This window comes from Scophthalmus maximus, chromosome 20, assembly GCF_022379125.1.
Source record: "Scophthalmus maximus strain ysfricsl-2021 chromosome 20, ASM2237912v1, whole genome shotgun sequence".
NCBI classification, from domain to species: Eukaryota; Metazoa; Chordata; class Actinopteri; order Pleuronectiformes; family Scophthalmidae; genus Scophthalmus; species Scophthalmus maximus.
The window spans coordinates 4,131,980-4,157,117 of NC_061534.1; the positions used below are offsets into that span (position 1 = coordinate 4,131,980).

The 25,138-nt window shown below is 44.1% G+C and overlaps 1 protein-coding gene across 2 annotated transcripts in view; it reads left to right on the plus strand.

Annotated features, from left to right (window-relative positions):
• The first annotated feature begins 465 nt into the window (after positions 1–465).
• LOC118284921 (leucine-rich repeat transmembrane neuronal protein 4) overlaps positions 466–25,138 on the plus strand; it is an 84,127-nt gene continuing 59,454 nt past the window's right edge. The window contains exons 1-2 of one of the 2 annotated variants that reach the window (XR_007030214.1): positions 466–1,449; positions 7,524–9,151. Coding sequence is in view for 1 of the 2 variants with exons in the window: in XM_035608120.2 (XP_035464013.1) it covers positions 1,446–1,449; positions 7,524–9,085 (1,566 nt within the window). In the remaining variant the exon portion in view is untranslated. The remainder of the gene's footprint in view (positions 1,450–7,523; positions 9,152–25,138) is intronic. The other variant, XM_035608120.2, reaches the window with a different exon arrangement.

Here is a 25,138-nt window from a genome sequence, read left to right on the forward strand (position 1 = left end):
CACCACGGACAGCGACCCTGTCCGAACGCAGTGAACCCTCACTCTCACTCTCACACACTGGGGTCTGTACTGTACGTCTGAGGATGACAATGTGCTCCTCGAGTGTCCAGGCAACTTGTGAGGGACCCTCATAACTGCATATGCACCCTCTTCATAGCCACCAACCTGCAGCATAGAGGGAACCGCAAGACCCAGACATCATTCGGAAAAACTCAAAATAGTCCTCACATGCACATTGAAGGTTACATCAAATACAGTCGCGATGCCCAGGAAACGATGACTACTTCATTCATTAATACTTCGTACTAATCTGTGATCACATTTCTTGGACATGATTTCCCTTTTCCAGGCGCTTAAAATGAAAGGGGGTTCGTCCACACAGGAGAAGATCATCCACGCCAACACAGCCCACGAAGCCCCCCCCCCCCCCCCCCGCTCGGACAAGCTCACGGGTCGCAGTCTCACCAGAAGAGGGCATTCCGGTCCTGCCTGACAAAAGTTGCTTTGACACGCGAGGCGTGATTAACATCGGCGTCGTGTCGTGTTCTTCCCAAAATCGACGTGCGCGCGGCGAGAGCGCAAGGAACATTTGGACAGAGACGAGAGGGAAGGACATCTTTTTTTGTTGTTGTTGGGGGGTTGGGGCGGGGGGGGTTTCTGCGACGAGACTCGCCTGACAAGCGTTTCGCACACGGACTTGTGGATAACCTTCCCCTTTACTTTCCGCCCCCCCCCCCTCTGTGCTGTGCGCCATGCGCGGATCACACTGAGCATCCTGTAGGAAGCCGGGGGGGGGTTTGGCTCGGGAGAGGAATCTAAGGGCTGCTCGACTCCTTTTGGAAAATTACGTCTCGTTTTTCTGCCTTTTTTTTAAATTCATTTTTGCATCGTGCAACCGCATTTTAAGTTTTGGCACGGGATCTTTGCTCTGCGGAATCTCCGTGACTGTCATGATCTGGCTTGGATGAGGTTCCGTTATCGCCTGCGCCTGCTGCAGTGCTCGTTTTTGGCTGTAACTTGAAAAAGAGAGAGAGAGAGAACGATTCTTCTGCTGCTGCGAAGAGATGGATAGGGAGTAAAAAAAAAAAAGACCGGATTGCTTTTGGTTGTTTTTTTGTCCTTTTAAAATCTGGAATTTTGGAAGTAAATGACATTCGCCCCGGTGCCGCTGTGCGCGGGTAGATGCAGGACTCAACCGGATAGCGCATTCGGGTCCGGGAGAGTGAAAGGGGGCAGGTGCGCGCTCGGAGTCGACGACTGCGCGGATGAGACCGGGCTAGTGGATTAGGACGGCACCTGTGTGTGTGTGTGTGTGTGTGTGTCTGTGTGTGTGTGTGTGTGTGTGCGTGTGTGGAGAGCGCGCGGCGCGGCGCGTCATGCGGACTCGGATGTCGCGCACCAGAAGCCATTAAAACCTGTAGGCTGGAGCTGACAGATACGCGGATATGGGTAAGTTCTGTTCGTGTTGTATACCATCTTTTTTTGTATTTTGGGGATTGCGTGGGTTGTTGGGGAAAATATACTCTACCCCCCCGCCGCCCCCAGGAAAAAAAAACTCTTCTTAGAGTGGAATCTGGTCAGGATCAAATCTTTGCGTCAAAAAAAGGAAAAAGGAATGGTCGTCTTTTGCAAACATCTAATAAGGTTTTTTTTTTTTTTTTGGTGTCTTTTGCCAAGTGGTTCTGGACGCTTGAGGAATGTGGGTGAAGCATGTCGTGTTGCAGTGGCAGAGCTGCAATATATAGATATATTGTTCCCCTCCATTCCCCTGGCGGTTTGGCTTATTAGACAACCCATTTGGTCAAGACTTTGAGATTTGATCCAAAACGAGCCTGTATCTGTGTGTGTGTGTGTGTGTGTGTGTGTGTGGTGAGTGAGGACTGCCCATTCTCTCTCTCGACTAGTTAAGAGTGGCTCGCCTCGTTGACATGGAGCGGAATGCTAATCGAGGCACAATGTTGGAAGCCAGTCAACTTTATAAAGCGTGGTCCTGCATAATCAATGGCCGTCCGTAATCTGTGCGCACGGACCAGCCTGTTGTCCCGGTTCAGCCCGGGCGCAATATATCGCCCCCCCCCCCCCAAAAAAAAAATCAACTCGTGGGCCGAGGGGGCATCGGTTGGTGCAGGTTTTTTTACTCAGCAGATTGAGTCTCATTCAAGAGAGCCGTTGTATTCTGCACCTGCAAGGCACCAGATCATGGGACTCCGGCGTTAAAACTGTGCATCCATGTATCACCACCCTCTCCCTCTCCCTCCCTCATCCTCTCCATCTCCATCTCGATGCTTGTGCGCGCGTGTCGTCAATGCTCCATATCCTTCGATAACGCATAATCATAATTTTGGCTGCCGTCCCCCCCCCCCCATCACATTCCCTGTTTCTGTGTCATTAAAATTTAGCATTATGCCCCATTCGGCTTACCCTCATAAACCACCCACCACCGTATCCCTCACTTTCACTCGGCCCCTCTCTCTTGGTGTTTGAATGTTTGCTGTTTTTGATTTTGCAAATCTGGGGATTCCTCAACCCTTTTGCCTTCCCCCGCCCCTGATATTGTTGTCCGGTGCAGCCTGATCTCGTCGGCCATCCTTAACCAGTATACAGATGGCCAAGTTCACTGGTGGTGCTGTGCCATTAATTGTACGGCCGCATGATGTATCGACCCTCAGTGGGTTACTGCATCACATCAATATAAGCTACACCAGCACACAAAGCCCTACAGTGCGGGCTGTGGGAGCTCAGACGCAATTTATGTATGCTGCAAAGCAGCCTTGTATGGTTAATCATATAGAGGTCTGGTTTTTAAGGGCTTTTTCCCCCTGTTTGTGTGTACAAGAACCCCGATTTTGAGCCCGAGACTTCTACGCAGGCGCACGTGGGCCAACAAACACATTTGCGTCCAGGTGCACAAAGAAAGAATCACAACTTTTGTCAACCACACAGCTTCATGCTGTTGCCCACAATTATTTGGCGATTACATGGCGCCGTGGTCTCAGCTATCCACCGGCGTGGCCGACTGCGATGCTCTTCATTAGCAGCATGCGATGCACTTGTGTTTCATGGGCCATATCATTAGAGATCTTCTTTGCAGAAAGACACTAGCAGGTTAGGGACAGTAAAAAAAAAAAAAAAAGAGCCACAGCCATAGATGCTTTAAGAAAAATTCGGAACCAAATGACACTTTCCTTACATCTGAAACCTGTAGGGTAAGAGCACCTGTCTGTATTATAAGAAATAAGCAGATGTAGTGTGACTTTTTTTTTGTTGAAATATCATCCATGTCATACCAGTCCTATATGCCTCATATGATTACACATCAGAACAGCGCAATATAGGCAACAGATGACCTTCTGTCTGCTTTACGGCATCCAACAGGCATCCAACATTCTTGAAATGTCAGGTGAAGAGATCAGGCCATTTGAGTGCAATATCGGGGACTCTTCTATTTACATTATCTTATTTTCAAGGTAAAAAACAAAATCAATGGCTTCTAACGCCATGTCACTAGAGATCTGACATTCATTATCTACAGTATGCCTGCCTCTCCCATTCAGGACTGCAGGGCCTGGATGCATTGAGCTACAAGCTGCGTACACACTGCAAAGTCTTTGTATGTGTGAAATAATTCAGGATAGTTAGACAAAGAACCCATATAGAAAGAAACAGAAGTAGATTTTCTTTTTTTTTTCTCGAAATTGTGCCAACATTTACCACAGAGGAGCTCAATGTAGCAGTCTGGTAGGTTTGGAGGATGGCTGTGATGTACAAAGATTCAAAGGGGAATCTCTGATAATACAGTTACACTGGATTCATTGGATTGACCTGGTCAGGATGCTTCCCCTTTTTTTTGCAGGATATCAAAACTAGCAATCCTGGGATGACACAGTCATCAGTCGAAGCACAACCTTTACATATGAAGTGACAACACAGTTTGTATTGAACCTAAGTACCTTGTTCCATTTAGATAAAGTCTAGAAATGCTGTCTCCTAGCAACTGTACATATACCTGCAAATATATGTTATGCTATCCTTGATTTGCAGTTTCCACTAACAATAACATCAGTTTCACACATTTGCCACATATTTAGCAATATGTTGTGCTGTCACATGCAGTAACTGTAGTTAAAAGTGCGATAATGACTTAGGAGCAGTGTTTAAGTGTACAGGATGTTTTCTGTACAGTATTTATATGTATTCTACCAAATCAGCATTGCAAATACAAGCCAAACACTTCAGGACACAGTGTTTCCAGACCCCTTGTTGAAATGGGTCTAAACTGACAGACCATGCGACCATCCTAAAGATAAATGGGGGACTAATAGGATGGCCTATAGGCTGCTCTGGGTATGTCATTCCCTATATGTTAGGCCGCTGTCCAGCCTCTGTGTGCAGTCAAGGCCGAGGCCGGTAGCCGTTTTGTCAATGACAGGTACCAAATAGCAATGAGCCACTTGTGTGCACTCAAAGTGCACCAGTTAGTGAGTCCATTTGCCAAGTTATTAAGCTGCATTTGGTTTTATTTTAGGTCAGCAGTAAAGTGCACTTACTCTCGCTACGTGTTAAAGTTGATAGGCAGAAATAGGTATCTTCTTGTGCTGAGGACAGCAGGGCTGTCTGCTACAAAACTAAGCGTTGCGCACATGCCTTTACACAAAGTTTAGCTTTGACTTATCCATCCGTACTAGATTCGGACAGATAACTGCAGGGGACGACGAAGAAAAATGAGAGGGGGAGATGTATTATGTTTCTGAACACTAAAAAGAAAGCAAGGGAAAAGGATTCAAAGTTGGAGGAAAGGAAAAAGGTGGTCGGGAGTGGGAATCACCAAGGGACGTGACATGGCTGAGGAGATGGTTTTGACCCCGTGCATAAAAGTAGACGTTGCATTATATAAACACCCTGATGACTGCAGGGTTCAAGGATATGCAAAAAAATGTAATATTTTTTCAGAAGGATGGAGAACAGAAGGAGTATAAATCGTTCATCTAAGTAGATACAGCAGAAGGAACAGTAATTGTGAGAAGTACATCAGGTAAGAGGTTACAGAGACACAAACCCCATGAGTGACACATCAGAAAGTGACTTGTGCTCCTTTGTGAATAAGATTAGAGAAGTATCGGGGAAGGAGAGATGGCTTACAGAGGCATTAGCACACAGAGCGCTCATTAAACCGCATACAGTGTCAGTGAGGGGAGAGGGGGGTCTTGTGAGGCAGTGACAATCTGAAAGAAATGGCGGCGTCACTTCAAATAAAGCAATCCTATTATGCGCACGGGGGATAAAAGCGATAGGGGGTCGTTGCTACATCCTCCTGGGACACGAGTCCAACACAAAATTTACAAAACATCCATTTAATGTTTAAGATCTCACACATTCTGTTCTATAAATCAAACGTGTTGTCTTTTATAATTCATTTAAATGCACATGGAACATTGCACATCGGTATTCTCCCACTATTTTTTTACCTTCTTTTTTTTCAGTTTTGAGAGACAAAGTTGTTGCAAATAAATTTACATTTGGAAAAGCTGAGACACACAACAAATACCCTAAGACACACAGCGACTTGCGATCACCGTTTGTCTCTTTTGCAACATCAATTGTGGGACCCAAAAAGAAGTTGCATGACTGATTTATCTGTTGGTTTAATCAATAGTCGGCACAAATGATTTCTGCAGCTCCATCCTTCCGTACATCTGGAAGGAATGATGAAAGATTCTGCTAAAAACATTTACTGTCTCACTCTCTTCATCACACTCTTGGACACAAACTCACAAAAACACACACACCCATATGGGAACAGCAGATGCTTGGCAATGAGTGAAATGGCTATGTTAGTTAGCATATGCTGTATGATGCCTCTCAGGCACTCTATGTCAGGAAATTATTTCTGACAAATCCTGCACAAATTATGGAAAACACTGGGAATTTAACTCAAGTTCATCATAACCATAACATGTCTACATACAACAAATTTGTTGTATTGAATCCGTTGAGCATGGGAACTGCTGACAAAGTATTGATTAAATTTTGTCAGCTAATTCAAGTGTGGACTACTTTCACCCCGACATCTTAATCTTATGTCATTGTGATAATGGTAATACAGTCCAAAGTTGATGATTCTTCCTTGAGAAACACCCATAAGTAGTGAATCCTCCATACCACCTCCTCAAGGGGAAATCAATGTATCTTAATGACAGATCATTACTGGCTCTGTAAGGGGGAACGATTTTAATGGAAACAACTCTGTCTTACCTCAGAACAAGGAGTGATATGAGGAAGCCACTGACCATTTAGCTTCACTTTTGCAATCCCATTAGAAACGCAGCACCTACTACCAGAAAATAAAGACATTTACATCATAAATAGCTCCACACAGAGCTTTGGCATTCAGACAGCTGTTTTCTGTAGCAGAGATGAGTTGTGTACATCCATAGGGGTTATTGTGATTTTTGTTTTTGCCTGCGACTTTTTGGTTCTGTGGGAAGCAGAAGTGATGATTCTTGCTGAACCTGTCTGGCTTTGGTTTGGTTAAACATTGAAATGGCTGGAATCTAAATTGAAATGCCTCTGGGATTGTATACACAACCAACAGCTCTTGAATGTTAATCTGCTCTGTATAGGCCGCCTTTTATGACTACCTGCTACTGCCATTGGTGCAGAGAATACAAATACAGATAAAACGACTGAGTACATGACTGAGTAAATTACAAGCTGGTTCCTTCAGCATAGCTTGTCAATGTATTCATTGTTCAAATGTTGCACAAACGACATCAGTCGAAACAGCCAAGAACTATTTGAGGTAATGGGTCCACACAATGTGAAATTCACAGCTTTTCATCTGGATTTAAAATATTTTCAAAAAAAGCTGTAACAAAAATTATGCCACCTAATGACCACATAAAATCCAAAACAATTAGTAAAGGATTCATTCACCAGCAGTTTACAGCTTTGATTTCAGTCTGGGATACCAAGTTCTTTAATTTTCTTCTGCAAACAATTCCAAGTGGTTGGAGCTAAAAACACCAGGCTTTCTTTCTCGTCTCCACCCACTATGGAATGGAAAAACAGATCTATGTCTAGTGATGTAATATAACCATTCAAAGATGAAATCTGAAATAGGTTTTGGAAGGAAAGAGGAATGCATGTCTAGAATGGCTTCATAAATAGAACTATACCATCTAGTTTCCCAATTCCGAAATTGGGGAACAAATGAAATTGCCAGAGAAGAGATGAAGCAGGAATGAAGTAGTGGAGGGACTATGCCATGTTTTTCTTACAAGCAACAGTTTAATTTAAAATGTGTTTTTCCTTCATTTCGTCAATTGCAGTTAGTAGGTCATACTTAGCATCGAGTTATAAACTTAATCGTTAAGTTAGGTTATTAAAAAACTATTAAATTCTTATATGATTCCTATACATAGCTAAACACCTTGGAGACTGACAAAAAAAAAAGATGAATAACATATACTTTTACTTAACACTTTGATCTTTCTGTCCCCCTAACCCCCAACCCCCTCCCATAGGCTCTGCTCTGCGGCATCGCTGGCTAGTGGTCCAGCTCCTGATGCAAGTGTGGCTGGCAGCAAATCCATCTTTGAGTGAGCGCCCATGCCCCAAAAGCTGTCGGTGTGATGGAAAAATTGTCTACTGTGAGTCGAGCGCCTTTCGCGATGTTCCTAAGAACCTCTCAGGAGGCTGTGAAGGCCTGTCTTTACGGTACAACAGCCTCGCCAGTCTTCGCGCTGGCCAGTTTGTTGGGCTCAACCATCTTATCTGGCTCTACTTGGACCACAATTACATTGCCACTGTGGATGGACTGGCTTTCCAGGGGGTCCGCAGGCTTAAAGAGCTGATTTTGAGCTCCAACAAGATCACATCCCTCCACAACACCACATTCCACCCAGTCCCTAATTTGCGAAATCTGGACCTGTCATACAACAAACTGCAAGGTTTGCAGCCTGGGCAGTTTCAGGGCCTGCGGAAGCTTCTCAGTCTCCACATACGCTCAAACTCTCTAAAAACTGTTCCAGTGCGTCTGTTCCAAGATTGCAGAAATCTTGAGTTCCTGGATCTGGGTTACAACCGCCTGCGCAGTATCACTCGGAATGCTTTTTCAGGCCTGGTCAAGCTCACTGAGCTGCATCTGGAGCATAACCAGTTCTCAAAAATAAATTTCTCTCACTTCCCTCGCCTCTACAATCTTAGGGCACTTTATCTGCAGTGGAATCGCATTCGCTCAATGAGCCAGGGCCTGACTTGGACCTGGGCCTCCATCCAGAAACTGGATTTGTCTGGTAATGATCTGATGGAAGTAGATGCTGTGGTTTACCAATGCCTACCCAACCTGCAGACGCTCAACCTTGACTCCAACAAGCTGACCAATGTTTCCCAGGACGTGGTTGATGCCTGGATCTCTATAGCTACGATTAGTTTAGCTGGGAATGTATGGGACTGTGGCCCTGCCATCTGTCCTTTGGTGGGCTGGCTGAGAAAATTTAGAGGAGCGAAGGAGACTACGATGATCTGTGCTTCCCCCAAGAAAGCCCAGGGTGAGAAAGTGATGGATGCTGTTGATGCTTTTGGTGTTTGTCAATCGAACCCAGGGACAACGCTCACTGTGAGTATCGCTCCAACCTCATACAATCTCCCTGTGCAGACTGAGCATCGGCCGGCCATTCTGGCTTCACCTACTGGTTCTGGAAAGAGAGGAGATGGATCTGTCAGGGGCCCCACGTTCTCAGCTGTTACCCCACCTGTGGCACTTCCCCCAGAGCAAGACTTGGAGCCTGTGTCCTTCCACAAGATTGTGGCTGGAAGCGTCGCCCTTTTTCTGTCTGTTGCAATGATCCTGTTGGTAATCTACGTGTCTTGGAAGCGCTATCCAAGCAGTGTCAAGCAGCTGCAGGAGCATTCGGCAGCAGCCCGCAAGCGGCGCAAGAAAGCTCGGGAGACAGAGCGCACCCTGAGCTCTCCACTGCAGGAGTACTATGTGGACTACAAGCCCACCAATTCCGAGGCCATGGATGTGCTTGTCAATGGGACAGGACCCTGCACCTATACAATCTCAGGCTCCCGAGAATGCGAGGTATGACCCACACCACCGCCACCACTCCTCCTAAACAAAACTCTGTCCACAGTGAAGCGACCAGAGGTAATTATTTACACTGCTTTGATAGATGATAAGTCTGCTACTTGATTACCTACCCTTACACAGCAGGTTAGGTACATAAAGTACATGGTGCACCCTTGGATTTTTACTCAACAAAGCAGAATTGGATTTAGGACCACTTCATGTATAGCAAGATACCTCTGGTTTTCAGAAGGGTATTTGTATTTTTCAGCTTAAACCATAATCTCTGTTGCGATGCAAAATGTTTGTTTTGCTGCAGAATTGAACAGAAATACAGATAAATGAGACTGATTGCATCCGCTGTTCTGCGTAATCTTGAGCTCAAGCAGTGCTGTTTGTGATAAGACATTTGTGCTTGTTGAGGTACCCGTTTGCTTTTTTTTTCACCCAGCATATGGCAAACTTTGTGCTTTGTGTTTGGTCTACTGCTATTCAGATTTTTGATGAACCGTATTGTGTGGGGAGAATAGCTTAATGGTAGGGAGATTCACTTATGGACACTGAATGTGAATACTGATAGAGTCTCTTGTCACTGAACAGAGCCTGCACTGAGCTGATGACTTCACACTTTTCTTGACATAGTTATGACTTAGGATAGATGTTGGAAAATACCTAATGCCCAGTCTCCCAACAGCACTCACTTTCTGATTTTTTATTTCTTCCTTTGCACACATGAACCCACTGAACTTGCTCACTTGTTTCTTTGTAGCTTCATTGTTTAGTCACACAAAAACTAAAATGCATGCTTCCATTGGTCATCCGTATTTAACCCCCCTCCGGGATAAAAAGTACACACACACACACACACACACGCACAGATAATGTATGATAGTCCCTAAAGGAGTGGGGATCCTTTGAAGTGCTTTGTATACAGGCAAGTGAATTTCTTCAGAAACAGTATTTACGAGCTATAGCAATGTGGGAATACCTCTTCGTTTTTTTTGCTTGCTTTCAGTTGCTACTGTCTTGTGTACCTGACATACTGTACCACTCTTGGTAAAACCTTTTATATCTACTGCATATTTTCTTCAGGTTTTCCAAGCTTTCCAAGAAGTAACGCTTCTGAAGAAAGGTATTTATTGTCGCTGATTAGACGGACCAGTTGTATCAGGGGGCTAACAATGGGCTTAGCCCACCTGGATGATCAGTTAGCCCACCGTACAGAGCTTTATCCCAAGAGGTGTAATACATATTCGGTTAATCTTTCCCTCCCTCCCTCTCTCTCTCTCTCTCTTTCCCTCTCTCTTTATACACACACATACAGGTATATATATGAGAGAGAATATGCGTGGGCTGGTATTTTATACTTTACCAGCCCACTCATACTAGTCTAGTTCCTAGACTTGGCATTTCCACGGTATGAATTTCTGGAGAGTTATCTCTGGAGGAATGACTATGGAGGTTTAAACACTAGAAGGAGAAGGAGGAGGAGAAGGAGGAGGAGGACTTGAACCTTCACTTTCTTTTCCATTTTAGTTACTGACTGTCTGGCTTTCTTCAAGGCAGGTCACCTGTTAACTTGTAACGCATGCAGGTTGCTCAGGCTGTTGTTTGATTGCAAGTGAACACAAATCACATATTGCCCTCCCCCGTATTACACTGCTGCTTTAGGTGCACTGTGAATTTTTAATTGTGATACTCCGCTGAAGACAATGTGCTGGAGGGGAATGAAAACAGCGAAAGCTGCAGACAGTTAATGTTTTTCAGAAGCTGTATTCTTTATGATACTTTACAATGCCAAACAATCTTCCATTAAGTCATGTGGTTTTCATTCATACATCTGTTGTAGCTTCAAACCAACATGCCAAGCAAATGAGTGCAATGACGTCTTATTTTCAGATCACTTGTTTGACCATGAGCATGAAATGATCCGCTATGCGATCTACCTGGTAGCTTTATTAGCCTAAATTAATTAGGGTAATTTTCTGACCAATGACAATTTCACGGACAACCTGTCGACTGTGAGGCTACAGCTTGTTAATTCAGATTATGTGTAAAATGCATATAACAGAGAGTTGTCTCTGCAGATTTGAAGTTAGCTCACCTGTGTGTTTAACCCACATACTATCATTTAAAATTGGATGTGTTGAAAATGTAATACCGTATGTTGAATGTTTGTTAGAGAATTTTCAATGTCAACTCTAATAAAACAATGAGACGCTATTGCACTGAGGACCAGAGGCGAATTAACAGTGTGGGGGGGGGGGGGGGGGATACGGTCACACTAGGTGAGGGTAAACAAAAAAAAAAAGGCTTTGGGTGCATTCCAATGTTTCACATTACAAGGGATAAAATGGCTGACTGTCGTTCTTATCACTCACTTTTATTCCTGTTCCCCTATGCCAGTGAGATTGGAACTGCTATCAGATTTGGAATGAATGGTCTGGGGAGGACCTGTAAGATATGTTATCTATTAAAGGTGCCCTCCATCTCTCCATCAGTGAAAACTAGAGCCCCGCTTGAATCATTGCAGCCCTTTTCATCTTGACTTGACTAAACTTGGCAATTTGGCTGACTCTTTTATCCTGTGAGCCAAGTAAAGCAGGAATTACCCCATGCTAGGGGGGGGGGGGGGGTCAAGGGCTAAATCGACATTAGAGAGCCAGAAGAGTAAGTCATCAACTAACACGGAACTGTTGAAAAGGGATGTAAGAGTCTGAAAGAAAATATCTTTAGTGTTTTGTTCTTTTGCAAATTGGGGCACAGCTAGAATATGCGTAGTATAAATAACCGATGGTAATGAAGAACCGTATATGCCCTTCCTTAATCAAGGGCAAACATTTAACAGTAAAAACATAATAAAATACATCTTAACAACTACGTGACTACCAATAAAAAAAGTTTGAAACCATAAAGGTTTCATGAACAGCATTTTGATTACTTGGTGTTCAACAGTTTGTATCATCTCAGATCCTTCCCACTTCCTTTCCCACTATAGCTAATACACTATAAATATTTAATACAGGATTGGAAGCCCATTTCCTTCCTTTTTTTCAAGAAAGCATACAGTTAGAGAGTTCAATATCAGAGTTAGATTAGATGCTTCATGCATGTGTTTTAAAATATAATATCTTAGATGCCACTTCAGCCAGTTGACATTCCAATGCAAGGAAGACGAGAGTTGATCGTCACAGTATAGACTCGTAGCTGTGCACCTTGCGGTTAGTGTCCATGGGCTGATTTGTTTTCATCACAGGCTCGCTCTGCCCCCCCTCCCTTCCCTGGCTTTCTGCAATTTGCTAATTAACACTGCATCTAGAGGGGATTGTAATTTTCAACAGTATTACATTTTGGCCCCGGGTTTCTTAAAGCACAAACCTGTAAAGCTAGAGCCAAAGTATGTGGCATATTGAAAAGCACTTGGAAGTGTGTAAACGTGGAGGAAAATTGAGTGATGGCGCAACACTTACATTTGCAGTTCTGTTCCCTTGAGCTCTTTTTTCCCCCCATACTCTCCTCCATCTTGTTTTGTGACATATCCTTGAACATGCATTCTCTCTGGCCGTATCCGTCCCTCTGTCTCATCTTAAAACATTGTAGGGAGGGAGACAGGAACTATCTGTCAGCAGAAAGTCCTGAGTTCATCTGTTCAGTATGTGTTCTTGTTTCTACATTTTGTTGCCCCCGTGCAGACATAAATCACTCGACAATATGTGGGAGCACCTGCTGCACCCTCCCCACCCCTCAGCCTCACTGTCTCCTTCCAGACGCGAGGCCATAGCTACTCGGGTCTGCTCATCTCTCCTCAGCGGGAACCGCTTAGTCCTCCTGTGTCACTCTTTCCATGTCTTTTGGTTGGATTCGGTGTCATCAATATCACTCACCCTGAACCTCTTCACGGTTGTCCTCCATCATCCCGCATCCCTCCCTCCATGGTCAACTCGATATGACTTTGTGTGGCAGCCTTTTTGGTGAATTACCTGAAGGTGGTGCAATCCTCATTTTCCCTATGTCCCCTCAACCTTCCCACATAGAGGATTATTTCACTCTTTTCTTTTCTCTTCCTTTGATCTTTCCCTTTAAAGCCGTAATCCTGATGTGGGCAGTGGACTTGACTTGATCTTGAGTCTGTGCCGCTTCTCCTAACCTTGTAACTTGTTAGCTGGGCAGACTATACGGTAGCATTTGCGGTTTTTTTTCATTACATCCCTTCTCCCTGTCATCTTCTTTCGCTACATATAATTTCCACGTGTCTCGGAGCTCTATGATCATCATCATCATCATCCTTTGACAGCGGCCTCCTTCCATATACAGATCTGCTCATTGGCTGTTTCTTGCACTTTGGCGATCTGAAGCCAACGTGAACATTGGTATTTGCTTCTGACACAAAGTGGTTTGAATCTTTGATAAGGCGATTGATTGAAATGCCATGCCGGCTTTGCCAGCGCTACACCCACGGCCATCTCATCTTCCCCAACTTCTTTCTTTTCTTAAGAAGGCTTTAAACTCATTTATGCCACAAGAGTGACTACATGTGACTTTGATGTAGCGATGTCTCTCCTTTTGATACTGCTTTCCCAAAACTACAATCAGCCTCTTACTCTGATGTCACTACATATGGCTGTCTTTGAATTAATCATGTTGTTCCTATTTTCCAAGAACCTCTGTCTCATCTGAAGCTAAGAGCTAGACAATTATACGATGCCTGCATCTCTTGATTGTGCTACCCTTAAGCCAAGCTAAGAATTACAGAGCAGCATCCTGAGATTGTTCTCATTGCTGTCACTCACTGTGGTGTAGAAAGTGACACCTGTCTGTAATCTTTAATATATATTTCTACATATTATCCATTGTCAGTTGTGCTTAAACAGAACAGAATGTCATTTATGTATGAATTAGTTGATTGACAGAAAGTCAAGCAACAAGGATTGCAACAATTGATCAAGTAACTTCTTGCAGAAATGCCAAATTACACAAGATGCAATACTCATAGCTTGTTAAATATGATGATTTGCATGAATCATAAAATGAGAATAAAAAACATTGAATGAATACAATGATTTGCTGCTCTTCAATTTTATATCAATGTTGATTTAAAATGTGATTGGAACTGTTGGTTCGACAAAACACTAACGTCAACACTAACTATTTTCTAACATACAAGATCAAAAATAGTTAACAGAACAAAGAAATTAACAAAACTCACTTCTTAGTATCAAAACAACTCTTATTTATCATCCTAATCATCTGCATCATTCTTTCTAAACACTAGATATCTCAGGTTCTATACTTCTATCTTTTTTGTTAATAGTGATGACACAAGACTTCATTATATTTGGTCCAGTTACTCACAAATTAACAAAGGAATCTTATTACAGGAATGAAAACTGTACCTAAACAGTCTGTACTTAATGGACAACAAACAAGATACAACACATATAAATAGAACATTGTTAAATTTGAGGTAGGACCAGAGTTAACATAATTTATATGCCGTGTCAACCACAACAATCAGCAGTATAATGTCAAGCTCCTCATTTGCTACATATTTCGTACTTGGAGAGGAATATAATAATTTGCACGACCCAACAGGTTGCTTATTAGTTAAATGTAAACCTTCTCACCCTGGGTAAGTGGTCTCCGACTTTTGGACTGCAGATGATTTAAGATCATTTTTCAGCAGTTGGACAAGCTGTATCAGCTCGTTGGTTTTATGTCCACAGAGCGAATCCAAGGCTGTGTCTAGATTTAGTCAATGACTCATTGTTGACCTTGCTACTCGGGATCTGTTGCTCCTGTGTGAACCCATGAGTTGAGACGCTGAAATGAGAGAACACCACTTTCTTGTGAGATGTCAAAATTTAAAGGTAGGAAAAATATATTGTTGCTAATTTGCCCTGCACCATTGTACTGCAGTAGCTATTTTCCTTTTTTAAAGGCACGAGTCAGTTTCCTCCTCTCCCTGCTTCCCTCTGCCTTCAGTCCAAGGTCACGGTGTCAGATTGTTAATTGCTCGGAGAAAATCAACACAAACGCCGGGAGGCTAGCCAAGGGCAAGTAAGCTATCTGTAATTCAGTGGGGAGGCTGAACTTCTCCATGCTTGTGTCTACAGTCGACAATTAGCCGCGTAGGAGACTTCAAACTTTCACTGCGCGTGAGAGAACCGCTCTGTCATCTGCTAATCCTGTCTGTTTCACACTCTGGTTCCGTGACGTCGCTTTTTTCTCTCTCCGCAGCCCCATTTGATCCGCGCCTAATGAGGGCGTTGGATCAAAAAAAATACAGCAACTACATCACCTGAAAAAAAGAGGCAAGAGTCTTTTGTTTCTCTCCGAGTTTTCACGATGCAACCCCAGTGCATCATTAACCCCGAGCTTCCTGGTGCACTGCCTACGTTATGCGTTGTTCTCGTCTACGATACCCATCTTCAAATCTTTCACAGTTTGCATCTGATGTACTTGCTTTGTACACTCTCGCTCTTGCAATCACTATTACCCCCCCCCCCCCCCCCACATGGTCTGTTTACTTCCAGAGTCATTTTTCAAAGCTGCACATCATTTGTTTTACAGAGGGGCCCTTGTCTGTTTTACTACCTCTTATTTGCTTCACTACCTACTGATACAAGTCTTGTTACTCCACACTGCTTGTTCCATCCAGCCCCCCTCGTGGATGGGAAAACTCCAATTACATATTTTAACTGCGTATAACAGGACAGAGCAAAAAAAACAAAACAGTTTGTTTTTATAAATTGGGTATAATAAAAAAAAAAAAAAAGCCCAACTGATAGAACAATTGCTGGAAGGGTAATAACACATTAGAGCCTAATCAAAAGTGTTCCCAAACTGCAAAAGTATCACGTGTCCTACAGCTACATTTATTGCAGTACACAACCCTGTTAGAGAAACATAACAGCAAAAACTTTATCTCTTAGAATATCTCTTACGATTTTAGCGAGGAAGAAGTTTTCAAGTTGGCATTTGAGAACCCCCCCCCCCCATAGCTTGCTGTTACTTCCTTGTCTGCAAAACTCAACGCGTGGCAGTTGTTTGGACTCAAAGCAAGGTTAGAGGACATTAGCACCCCGACGAAGCGCTCATTTTTTCCCATTAACTATATGATAATCTCCAGTGAGGTCGGACAGCCTTACGATCTCCTTTCCCATTAGTCACAAAATTCAAATACTTGTAAATCAGTAGGTATGAGGGCAGATGAAGATGAGTCATTCGTGGATCTGCATCTAAGTACACCGCTAAGCACCTACAGCGGTACATCTGTTCAGGCTTAAAGTGCTATAAAATGAAGATGTAAAAGGCGACCAAGCCATCCCGGTGATAGGCATTTTTCTTTCTTCCTTTTTTTATCCTAGGAACGGTTACTGTTGAAGGGAGTTCTTTTGCTGATGGTTCACTCTTTACTAGAAGGCGATGTGCTATTTAATGAATTGACAAAAAAGTCAAGTGTAATTCACCTGTCATCTTAACACAAAGCCGCTGTCAAATATTTTAGCTTTTCCAAAAGTCAATTTTGAAATGTCTATTTAATAGGTTTCATGGGACCCGGTTTCGAGAAATGTAGAATAAAAAAAAAAGCGCTTCTTTCAAGGAAGTAAACGCTCAATTCATTCACTTCTAGGGAGAGTTGTTATCTGACTCCATAGCTAATTAGCTAACTACTGTAATGAAGAGGAATATTCAACAAAAAGAAGGGCAGAGGCCTCGTCTTCACCATTTCCTATGAGTCCAAAGAAAAAAAAAATTCTTGGCTGTCAGTATTCCACAAAGTAAGAAGCAAGTAGAGAAAAAGAATGAATAAAAATAAAGCACAGTAAGTCGACAGTGATTTTTCCGCCTCATAATTCCCAATGCAGCAGTCACTTTTGCACTTAGTAGGGGTCTTGAATACCTGCTCTGTACAACGTTAAACCCATCGGTTCGTTTTTTTTAAACAACTGAACCGATTAGACAACCTCTCAGCACTTTGCCTGATTGACACATTACTGTGAGAATATCTCATCTGCGAGGTTTTGAAAACAAACATCTTCTTTTTATTCCTATAATAAGTTTGTATTCATATTGCGCAGCTTGTACACAAGCTTTAAACATTATGTGTGAACAATGATAAAGTTCGTAGTCTTAGTGTTGTGCAAAATGAGGCAGTAGCACTTCTTCAAAAATAATGACTGTTAAAAATGTCAATTTCTTGGTAATGGTGGTTCTTGTATTCCAAGATCCATCATGCAATCAGTCCAAGCATATACCCCCTCAACCCTTAGAGCTGAGGAGGCATTTATGATTTGATCGGTACAGACAGCATATTAAGTCGTCCGACTCAGCGGATTTCAACAGGCAGAAGAGACAGACCGGCAATCGGGGTTGAAGTGGAGTAAGACAGGTAGGCGAGTGAACCTGGCAGAGAAGCTCGTTCGACAGGAAGGAACCAGTCGACAGGCGGGCGGGAGACGCGGTTAGCGAGCCAGAGAAATCAGGCAGTCATCCAGCATTCGACAGCTAGATTGGCAGGCGTCTGTCCACAAAGACACACAGGCCTTTGTCCGAGGACAGCTGTCCATCCGGCGATCGTTGATGGCTCCAAGCTTTTTTTGAAGTTAGATAATAAGTCTGAGGCGAGGCCCGGCAGATTGGCATGTTTTCCTCAGTGGTCAGAGCGAACCTGCTCTGCAGCAAAGTGCGTGCGTGTCGTCAGAATTAAAAAGCACTTTTGATCAATACGGTGTCAAACTTGTCCGGTTCTTTAAGTGAAGCGGTTCTGAAAAATTACAGCTGAGATGACGATACCAGAGTTGCGTTCGCTGCCAGATAACTGTCAACTGTGCAAATGACACCGAAGCCGCTCCATTATTAATGTGACAGAATCTTCTCCACGGGGCCAAATAAACACAAAGTTCATTTTTAGTAATGGACACATTAGAATATGCGTGATTCAATTAGAGGTTGTCGTGGTACTGAAACTATTTCGATTGATTGAGTACAGCCACCAGATAACTGAATTAGCAACATATATTTGGGGGTTTGGGACTCGTTTCAGGTCATACAAGCCTTTGAACTGATTATATTATCGACCCAACTGATGGAAATAGTTTTTTTTTTTAAGTTAATTAAACACTCATGCAAAAAATGGGGCAAAAAGTGAGCTCGGTAATTTTAGCGTTTTATTGTCCAACAATATGCACAGCAAGTACAAAGTGATTTTAAGCTGTTGTTCTGCATGATCACATCAGTATTGAAAACCACAGGAGGACAATGTGAATCTAATGGAAACAATCAAGTTTGGCATCTTTCTTTGTGATGCGAGCCATTAAAGCCCCAACATTCGTATAACCAAACGTACATGTGTTGACGAAATGCACCACTTGGACCCAGTCCCGTTCTTTCTTTCTTTTTTTGGGGGGGGGGGGGGGGGGGGGGGGGGCGGTAGGATTTTCATTGGTGTCAGAGATTCAAATTACGCACAATTACGATTCACCTGACACGCTCCACGTGTCCCACCCATCGGAACAGCAAATTTCCGTCGCCACTTTGATGTGCTGCCAGTCCTTTATGTTCGTGCATATGTAAAGAACTCACATAGAGGGGATGTGGGTGAGTGAAAGATATTGATGTTGAAAAATTCAATGAAACTTCCCATGCCATGGAGTTTGATCTCTCCACACTGTGTGGCAAGGCGTGCAATGTGCCGCATCCACTCGCGCCGGCATACAAAGTAACCTTCATCTCCCCGGCAAGGCTATTCTCGGAGGCTTCGTTTCGTCGTGTCTCCTGTTCCGTTCCCTTTTTTTCCCCCTCTGCTGTGTCAAGCACACATTATTTTTAGTTAATTACCCGTCTCTGTCAACCTCCTGCATCCCCGCGCTGTGGTCTGACTGTGTCAGCCTGATGCCAGCTCGTCTTCCACTGCAGGAGAATGTACGCGCCTGGTGATTGATGACTTCTGTTGTCCCACAGCTTCTTCACTTTGGTATTCCAGTCTCACATGTCCAGGCTGCGGGGAAGAAGAAAAAACCATAATCTGAACACATGCTCTTAGAAATTGATCAGGTGTGATGTTCCAGCACAAACAGAAAGGCATCCCAAGACATTTGGAAGAACGAGTGGCTCTCAAATACACATAACCCGAGCGATATGTTCCCCGCGATGCAACACGCTCCACGTAGCAAATATCGTCATATATTCGGAGGCCATCTTTCACAGTAAAAATATAATGGTCCCTCTTATCGATTGAATTAGCAAGGTAATAAAAGCTTTGTATTGACAAAAGTGACAATGGATACGTAGGGGATTGATTGTTCCATGAAGCTATAGTGAGGCTACTTAAGAATGAGGACCCCTCTCTGTTATCTGCTGCCTGTCCTCTCGAATTGGAGAGAAATATCACGGATAATGATGATCGTAAAATGATCGAATGAGAGGCCGCGGGCTGCACCTGAGCCTCGTTTCTTGTTATAAAATACATTTCAAAATCCTCGGGCATTCAATATAAAAACACAAAGTGATGATGATATTGATTTTAAATGAGCACATTCCAATAAACGCAAATTGATGTCAAGCTCAGTCCCGTTTGACGTAAGATGCCTCGGCTCCCGGGGCTTTTTATTTTCACGTTCTGTTCGTCGCGTGTCCCGTCGCCTCGTATTTATTCACCGCCTTTCAACGTGTGCCTATCGATATCAGTCAAACTGGTATTTGAGGTTCACGGGGAGGGATGGTTACGTACAAGGTTACCCACTGATTGGCAAGCTTAAACTATGGAGAATATCATGGACCGTTTTACGGGGGCCTCCCTTCTCCGTAGGTTAGCAAATCTCAACATTTCTTGTATAGCATCTTCCAGCTTTGCAGCGGCGGTAGAAGGGCATCTAATCAGTTTTAGAGCCCCACTTGCTGCCAAGTGCCAACATCTGTGCTATTGATAGACGGTGTACAAAAATGTGTTGGAAGTACAAACAGTTTGGGCTATGTGTTTTATTTTCTAATCAAGTACCTTGCACGTAATAGATTACAATATATTAAACCAGCCATCCCATAAGCTGTAATACTTGTTGTCCCAGTGACTGTGTCATGATTAGTATGTCATCATTTGACTTAACAAGTGATAGATTTGTAAGTGGAAGTTCAGCTTATTTGACACACCCTACTCAGTTCTTGGGAAGTACCGCTGCAGATGTGAAAAATATGTCTATTAAGGCTTTTGTGACTTTGTTATTTGTGCAAAAGTCTGGTAAATTAAACACAACTTTAGTCATTGTCAGTTGGGGCTGAAGACGACAACAGCGACAACAAAAAGGTTGCTATACGCTATAACACAGCCAAAATCTGTCCTGACTGTTAGCGGTTCAGATGAATTGTGGGTAGGCACAAAGTTTTGTTAAGGAAAAAACATTTCTGAGTTTAAAAGATCTTTTTTTTCTTTCTTCTTTTATCCATTTGTCCATCGCGAGCACCGTCTGGGTCCCAGTTGGCTTGTCTTGTGCTGTAATGTCATGAGACGTTTATTCTGTTGGTGCAAATACAAGAAAGAAAAGAGTCCTTTTTTTAAAAATCCAACATAGATGATGAACTACACATTGTCTCCTGTTAACCCTTGTAATGACTCAGATGGTGATAGAGTAGCTGTGTTCTCAGGCGTCTTATTAAAGGCCAGTCAGAAATCTTCTTTCTGCTGCGCTGATGTTCCAGCACTTTTGCAACTTTAATTGTCCCAACAGCTTCTCTTCAAATACAAAGAAAGGTTTTGGACTGTTTGTTGGAAAATGTTGGTTTCATGACCGATGAAAATCCTCATTAGTCGCATCGTGCCCAGTCTCACATGCCGTTTTTCTTCAACGCTGCTCGCCTTCATCCGACGTGCTGATGTAAAAAAGATAAGAATAAATCAACAGACATTTTGCATTACTCATCTGATATTCCTCCGCTCATCTCACCTAACGTGCAGCGCTGTGAGCGACGACGCCCGCCGCCGCTTCGCCACTGATCATAACCATTAACAAGCAGCCTGTCGGTGAATGGATGAGGTCGCCACCCTCAACATTAAAACATCCATCAGGGTGATGTGATTTACCGGGAGCGCTTGCAAAGTGGGAGGATGTGCTCTTTGAAAAAAAACAAAAAAAACCCTGAGATTTAAAAAATGGGACGCATTCCAAAGTGCATCGCAATCAATGCAAATATAACTTTTTTTAATCATCCCCGCCCATTCCCCGCCACCTCTATTGTGATCGATTAAACAGTTCACTTCTGACTTCGACAAACGCCGCCTCCTCTACCGTGACATAACCGAGATCCGAAGAAAGACTCCGACCTTTTAGCGCCGTGCTATTTTCAAAGCAGGGAACCATTAACAAAGTAGATGTGTACTTGACCCGTGATAATGAAATTCAACACCCGTGTGTTTCCCCCCCCCCCCCGGAGATCAACTGCCCACAACTTTAATAGTTAAGCAGAGGATTTTTTAATCAGGGCAGAAGGAGTTATTTTCGATTTCCTCATAATAAGGGGCCCATGCCGGGCAGTAATCAACATCAGGCTATCCAGATTTTTGGTTAACAAATTGATGTTTTGGACCTATGACCGCCGGAGTTAATGGAGGTAGAATAATCCACGCGGTGCAGGAGTGCTTGGGCTAAATTAAAGTGGTGGGTGTCAATGTGGTCGTCCATTCGACCGTGAAGTTAGAATCAACTGCAGATAGGACACAGATATACACAGAACAATGCAGACAATCGCGACGGATGAAAAGGAAAGGGGCAAACCGTATATACTCCCAGGGCCCTGAGGACCCAGCTAAACATCCCCGCCACCTAAATTTATCAAGGAAGGTGTGGCACAGGAAAAAAGGAAATGGATAAAAAAAGATAGGGGGGAGACCAAAAGAAGAGAGGAGCGACAGAACTGGTTAGGTGGAGCTGCGGCGATGTAGGATTCTGAGGACAGAGAGAAAGTGATAGTCGGAGGGGGGGAGAGAGAGAGAGAGAGCGAGGGAAGAGCACGCACACAGTCGCTCTCCTCGCAGCTCTCTGACCTGAGAGGCACAGCCCGTTTGATTTAGTGCCAATCAGAGTTTTTTAATGTCTGTGCAGCGCATCATAATTTATTAGGATTATCATAAACTTGAGCGCGGAGAAGGAAGCTGCGGCGGCCTGGGGGGGGGGGGGGGGGGGTTGCTGGGGCACTTGTGCCTCCTCTCAGAATGAATTACTCGCCGCGAGCTGGGGCGTCAGTCAGGCCAGAAATGGCGAAAACAGCTCTCCACCCCCCTCCTCCACTTTGTTTTTCTCCAGTCTTTCACTGCGGCCCATCAAAGCGCAGGACCCTCTATAAATATTCATCCCATCATATCCCATCCTAGACGGGGGCCGAGAATATTACAGGAGGGAGCGCTAAAGGGAGGGTTTGAATTACATTCTGGTTGTGCTGGGGGGTCTGTGTGTCACAACCGGGGGGGGGGGGGGGGGGGCTTTAATTCAGGGAATTATTTACTCTGGCCTTATTAATAAAACCAACAACCACAAGTAGATTGCTATTGTGTTCCTTCTCTCGCCTAAATATTCAAATATATATATGTGTGTGTGTGTGTGTAACAATGACAATCAGGCTTACTAGAGATTTAATTTCTTTGTGTGTCTTGTCTACTATTACATGAGTTTTTCATTTCCTTTTTTAATATGATTGATATTAATGAATTTTTCACTTTTGTAACTTTGAACGCACTCGATTTCTGGATCCATCCGGTCTCTTTTCTGGAAGCTGTGTTCGCTTGTTTAATTTCAACAACCCGGGAAAGAGGGGCACTTGTCTCTCTTGGCTGTAGAGACTGGAATGAAGACACTGATCTTTCATCGTCCCCAAGGCCTTTTCACGCCATTTTTTTTAAATGTATTTTTATCTCACCATCTTCTTGGTGAAGCTTCATTGTATCCGAGAACCTTCCTTACATACTACAGCCTCTGCGTCGCGATGGACTGATGCTGGATTCATTTACTCAAGGAGAAGGAGGAGAAACAACAGTGACAATATGCGTAAAGAATCTATAGCATTGTGTCATGTTATTTTAACACCCAGTATGAACAAATTTGGAGTTTGTCCATGCACACTGCAGAAAAACAACAACACATGTCAATGGACAAACAATATTTCAGCCTGTTTCAAGAAGCAGAAACTCATTACTTTGGCAGATTGTTTCAATGACAGTATTGTTAGCAATGTCTTGCAAAGCGGCCGTTCGTATTTCACAATACAAACAGCGTGGGTCGGTACCGCACATGGAAAATATTTCCCCCTGTTGCACATTCAGCGTCATTTAGCGAACGCGGCCTGCCGCCAGAATCTCCCGCACACAGGCGAGCGCAATCTGTCCGTGCAGCGTCGCGTCTCTTGTGCATCTTAGGTGTTTGCTGTAATTGACCAGATTTACACCGCGGGCTTTAAACCCCACGGTGGCCCACGCTGATAGTGGAAAAACACGCATTCCGCCGGAAAGAATGGGGAAAATCCGTGGAACAATGGACGGGGGCCGGCTCTCGGGGAGTTGGTCCGGGGGCCTGTGCTGGCACGGAGCTCCGAGGGAGTATGAGAGGCAGGCAGACTGGAAGCCTAATTAATCCAGCCTTCCTTAATTAGTCTCCCTTCCGCTCATGACGCACTCGGCGATCTTCTGATGCTCCCCTCTTCTACCCCCTCCCCCCCCCAAAAAATATCGCCTTCTCTCTTTCTCCGCCGCTCTGTCTGGGTTTTGCCATCTTTTCAGGGGCTTGACCGAACGCTGACAATATGTTCCGAGGTGATAAACAAGCGCATGCTGCTGCAGAGGGCAGCTTATAGGCAACGCCACGGTTCCGTCCGTGCGGTTTGCTCCGCGTTTGCCGCCAGAGGCCCAGACAAAAGGCCCCAAAGCTGTGGGCGGCAGCGGTTATGACAATGCCTGCGCCGCATTATCTTTAGAGATAGACAGTGTGTGTCTCTCTCACAGTGCAGGTGGTCACTGTGCGGCAGGATGGCACGGAGCCCCGAGCGCCTGCACCTCCTGCATGCAGACCGTGGCAGTGATCTGCAAAAAGCGTGGAGGCATCGCGGGCCGTGGCGCCGCGGGCCGAGCCTGTAACGCTCGAACGCGCTGACTTCTGACGACGCCGAGGGCCGGCCCACCCGCTCTGTGCTCAGAATAATGAGGCCGCTATGCCACCGGTGGCCGGCACCACTCATAAAAACCCCGCCTGCACTGTGGCTACTGATCAAGACTAAATGTGGACATTCTTTTGCGCGGCGCGCCGGTTTTATAATGAGCTGCGTGATTAATTCATCAGGCTTCGCTTGTCTCGCTCGCAGGAAAAGGTAATGACACTCAGCTTCAACTGTAGGGATTAGTATTGTTAGGGAAGCAAAATTCGTCTAATTTATTACGGAATGATATATAAGACGAAAAAAAGTATATCCCTGCGACTACAGGGTCTATGTGAATAATCTTGGAAATGTATAAAGGTCACACTTGTGAGTTTTCCACTGGCGAGGGAAGGTTTGGTCTGTGTTTGGTTTGTGGTGATAAGAGAGACCCCGCTAGAATCTGTGGAGCTTTCTGATGATGATTGTATCATCACAAGGATGTAGCTTGTGTTGTTAACATTAAAGTAACACGGTCGTCGTGGAGCTTCGTGGACATGTACAGTTATCGTGTTCATGCAATATGATCATTTAGTTACTTGGTTGTTGGAATTGTGTTTCGTTTAGAGGTGATAACGGTTGATATGGACGTTCTCGCCGTTATGTGCACGTGCTGTTTGGCTATCTTGCTACATGTTTAGCAGGACTTTTATGTGATTTGGTTCTCATGACCGACCGTGCGGACCCGGTATTGGCACCCCTCGAATCCGAGGACGCTGGGGAAGACGGTGTCGACGCCACCGCAGCTTCATCATATTTGCCGTAGCTACAGTTGTGGGAGTGGTATCAGTCCTGTTATCGTTTAGCAGCCTTATTTCCCAAAATGCTTCCTCCCTCAGGCAATTTACATTAATAAATTACCACTGGCTAAATGCTCATCTTGCAAACAGTTTTAAC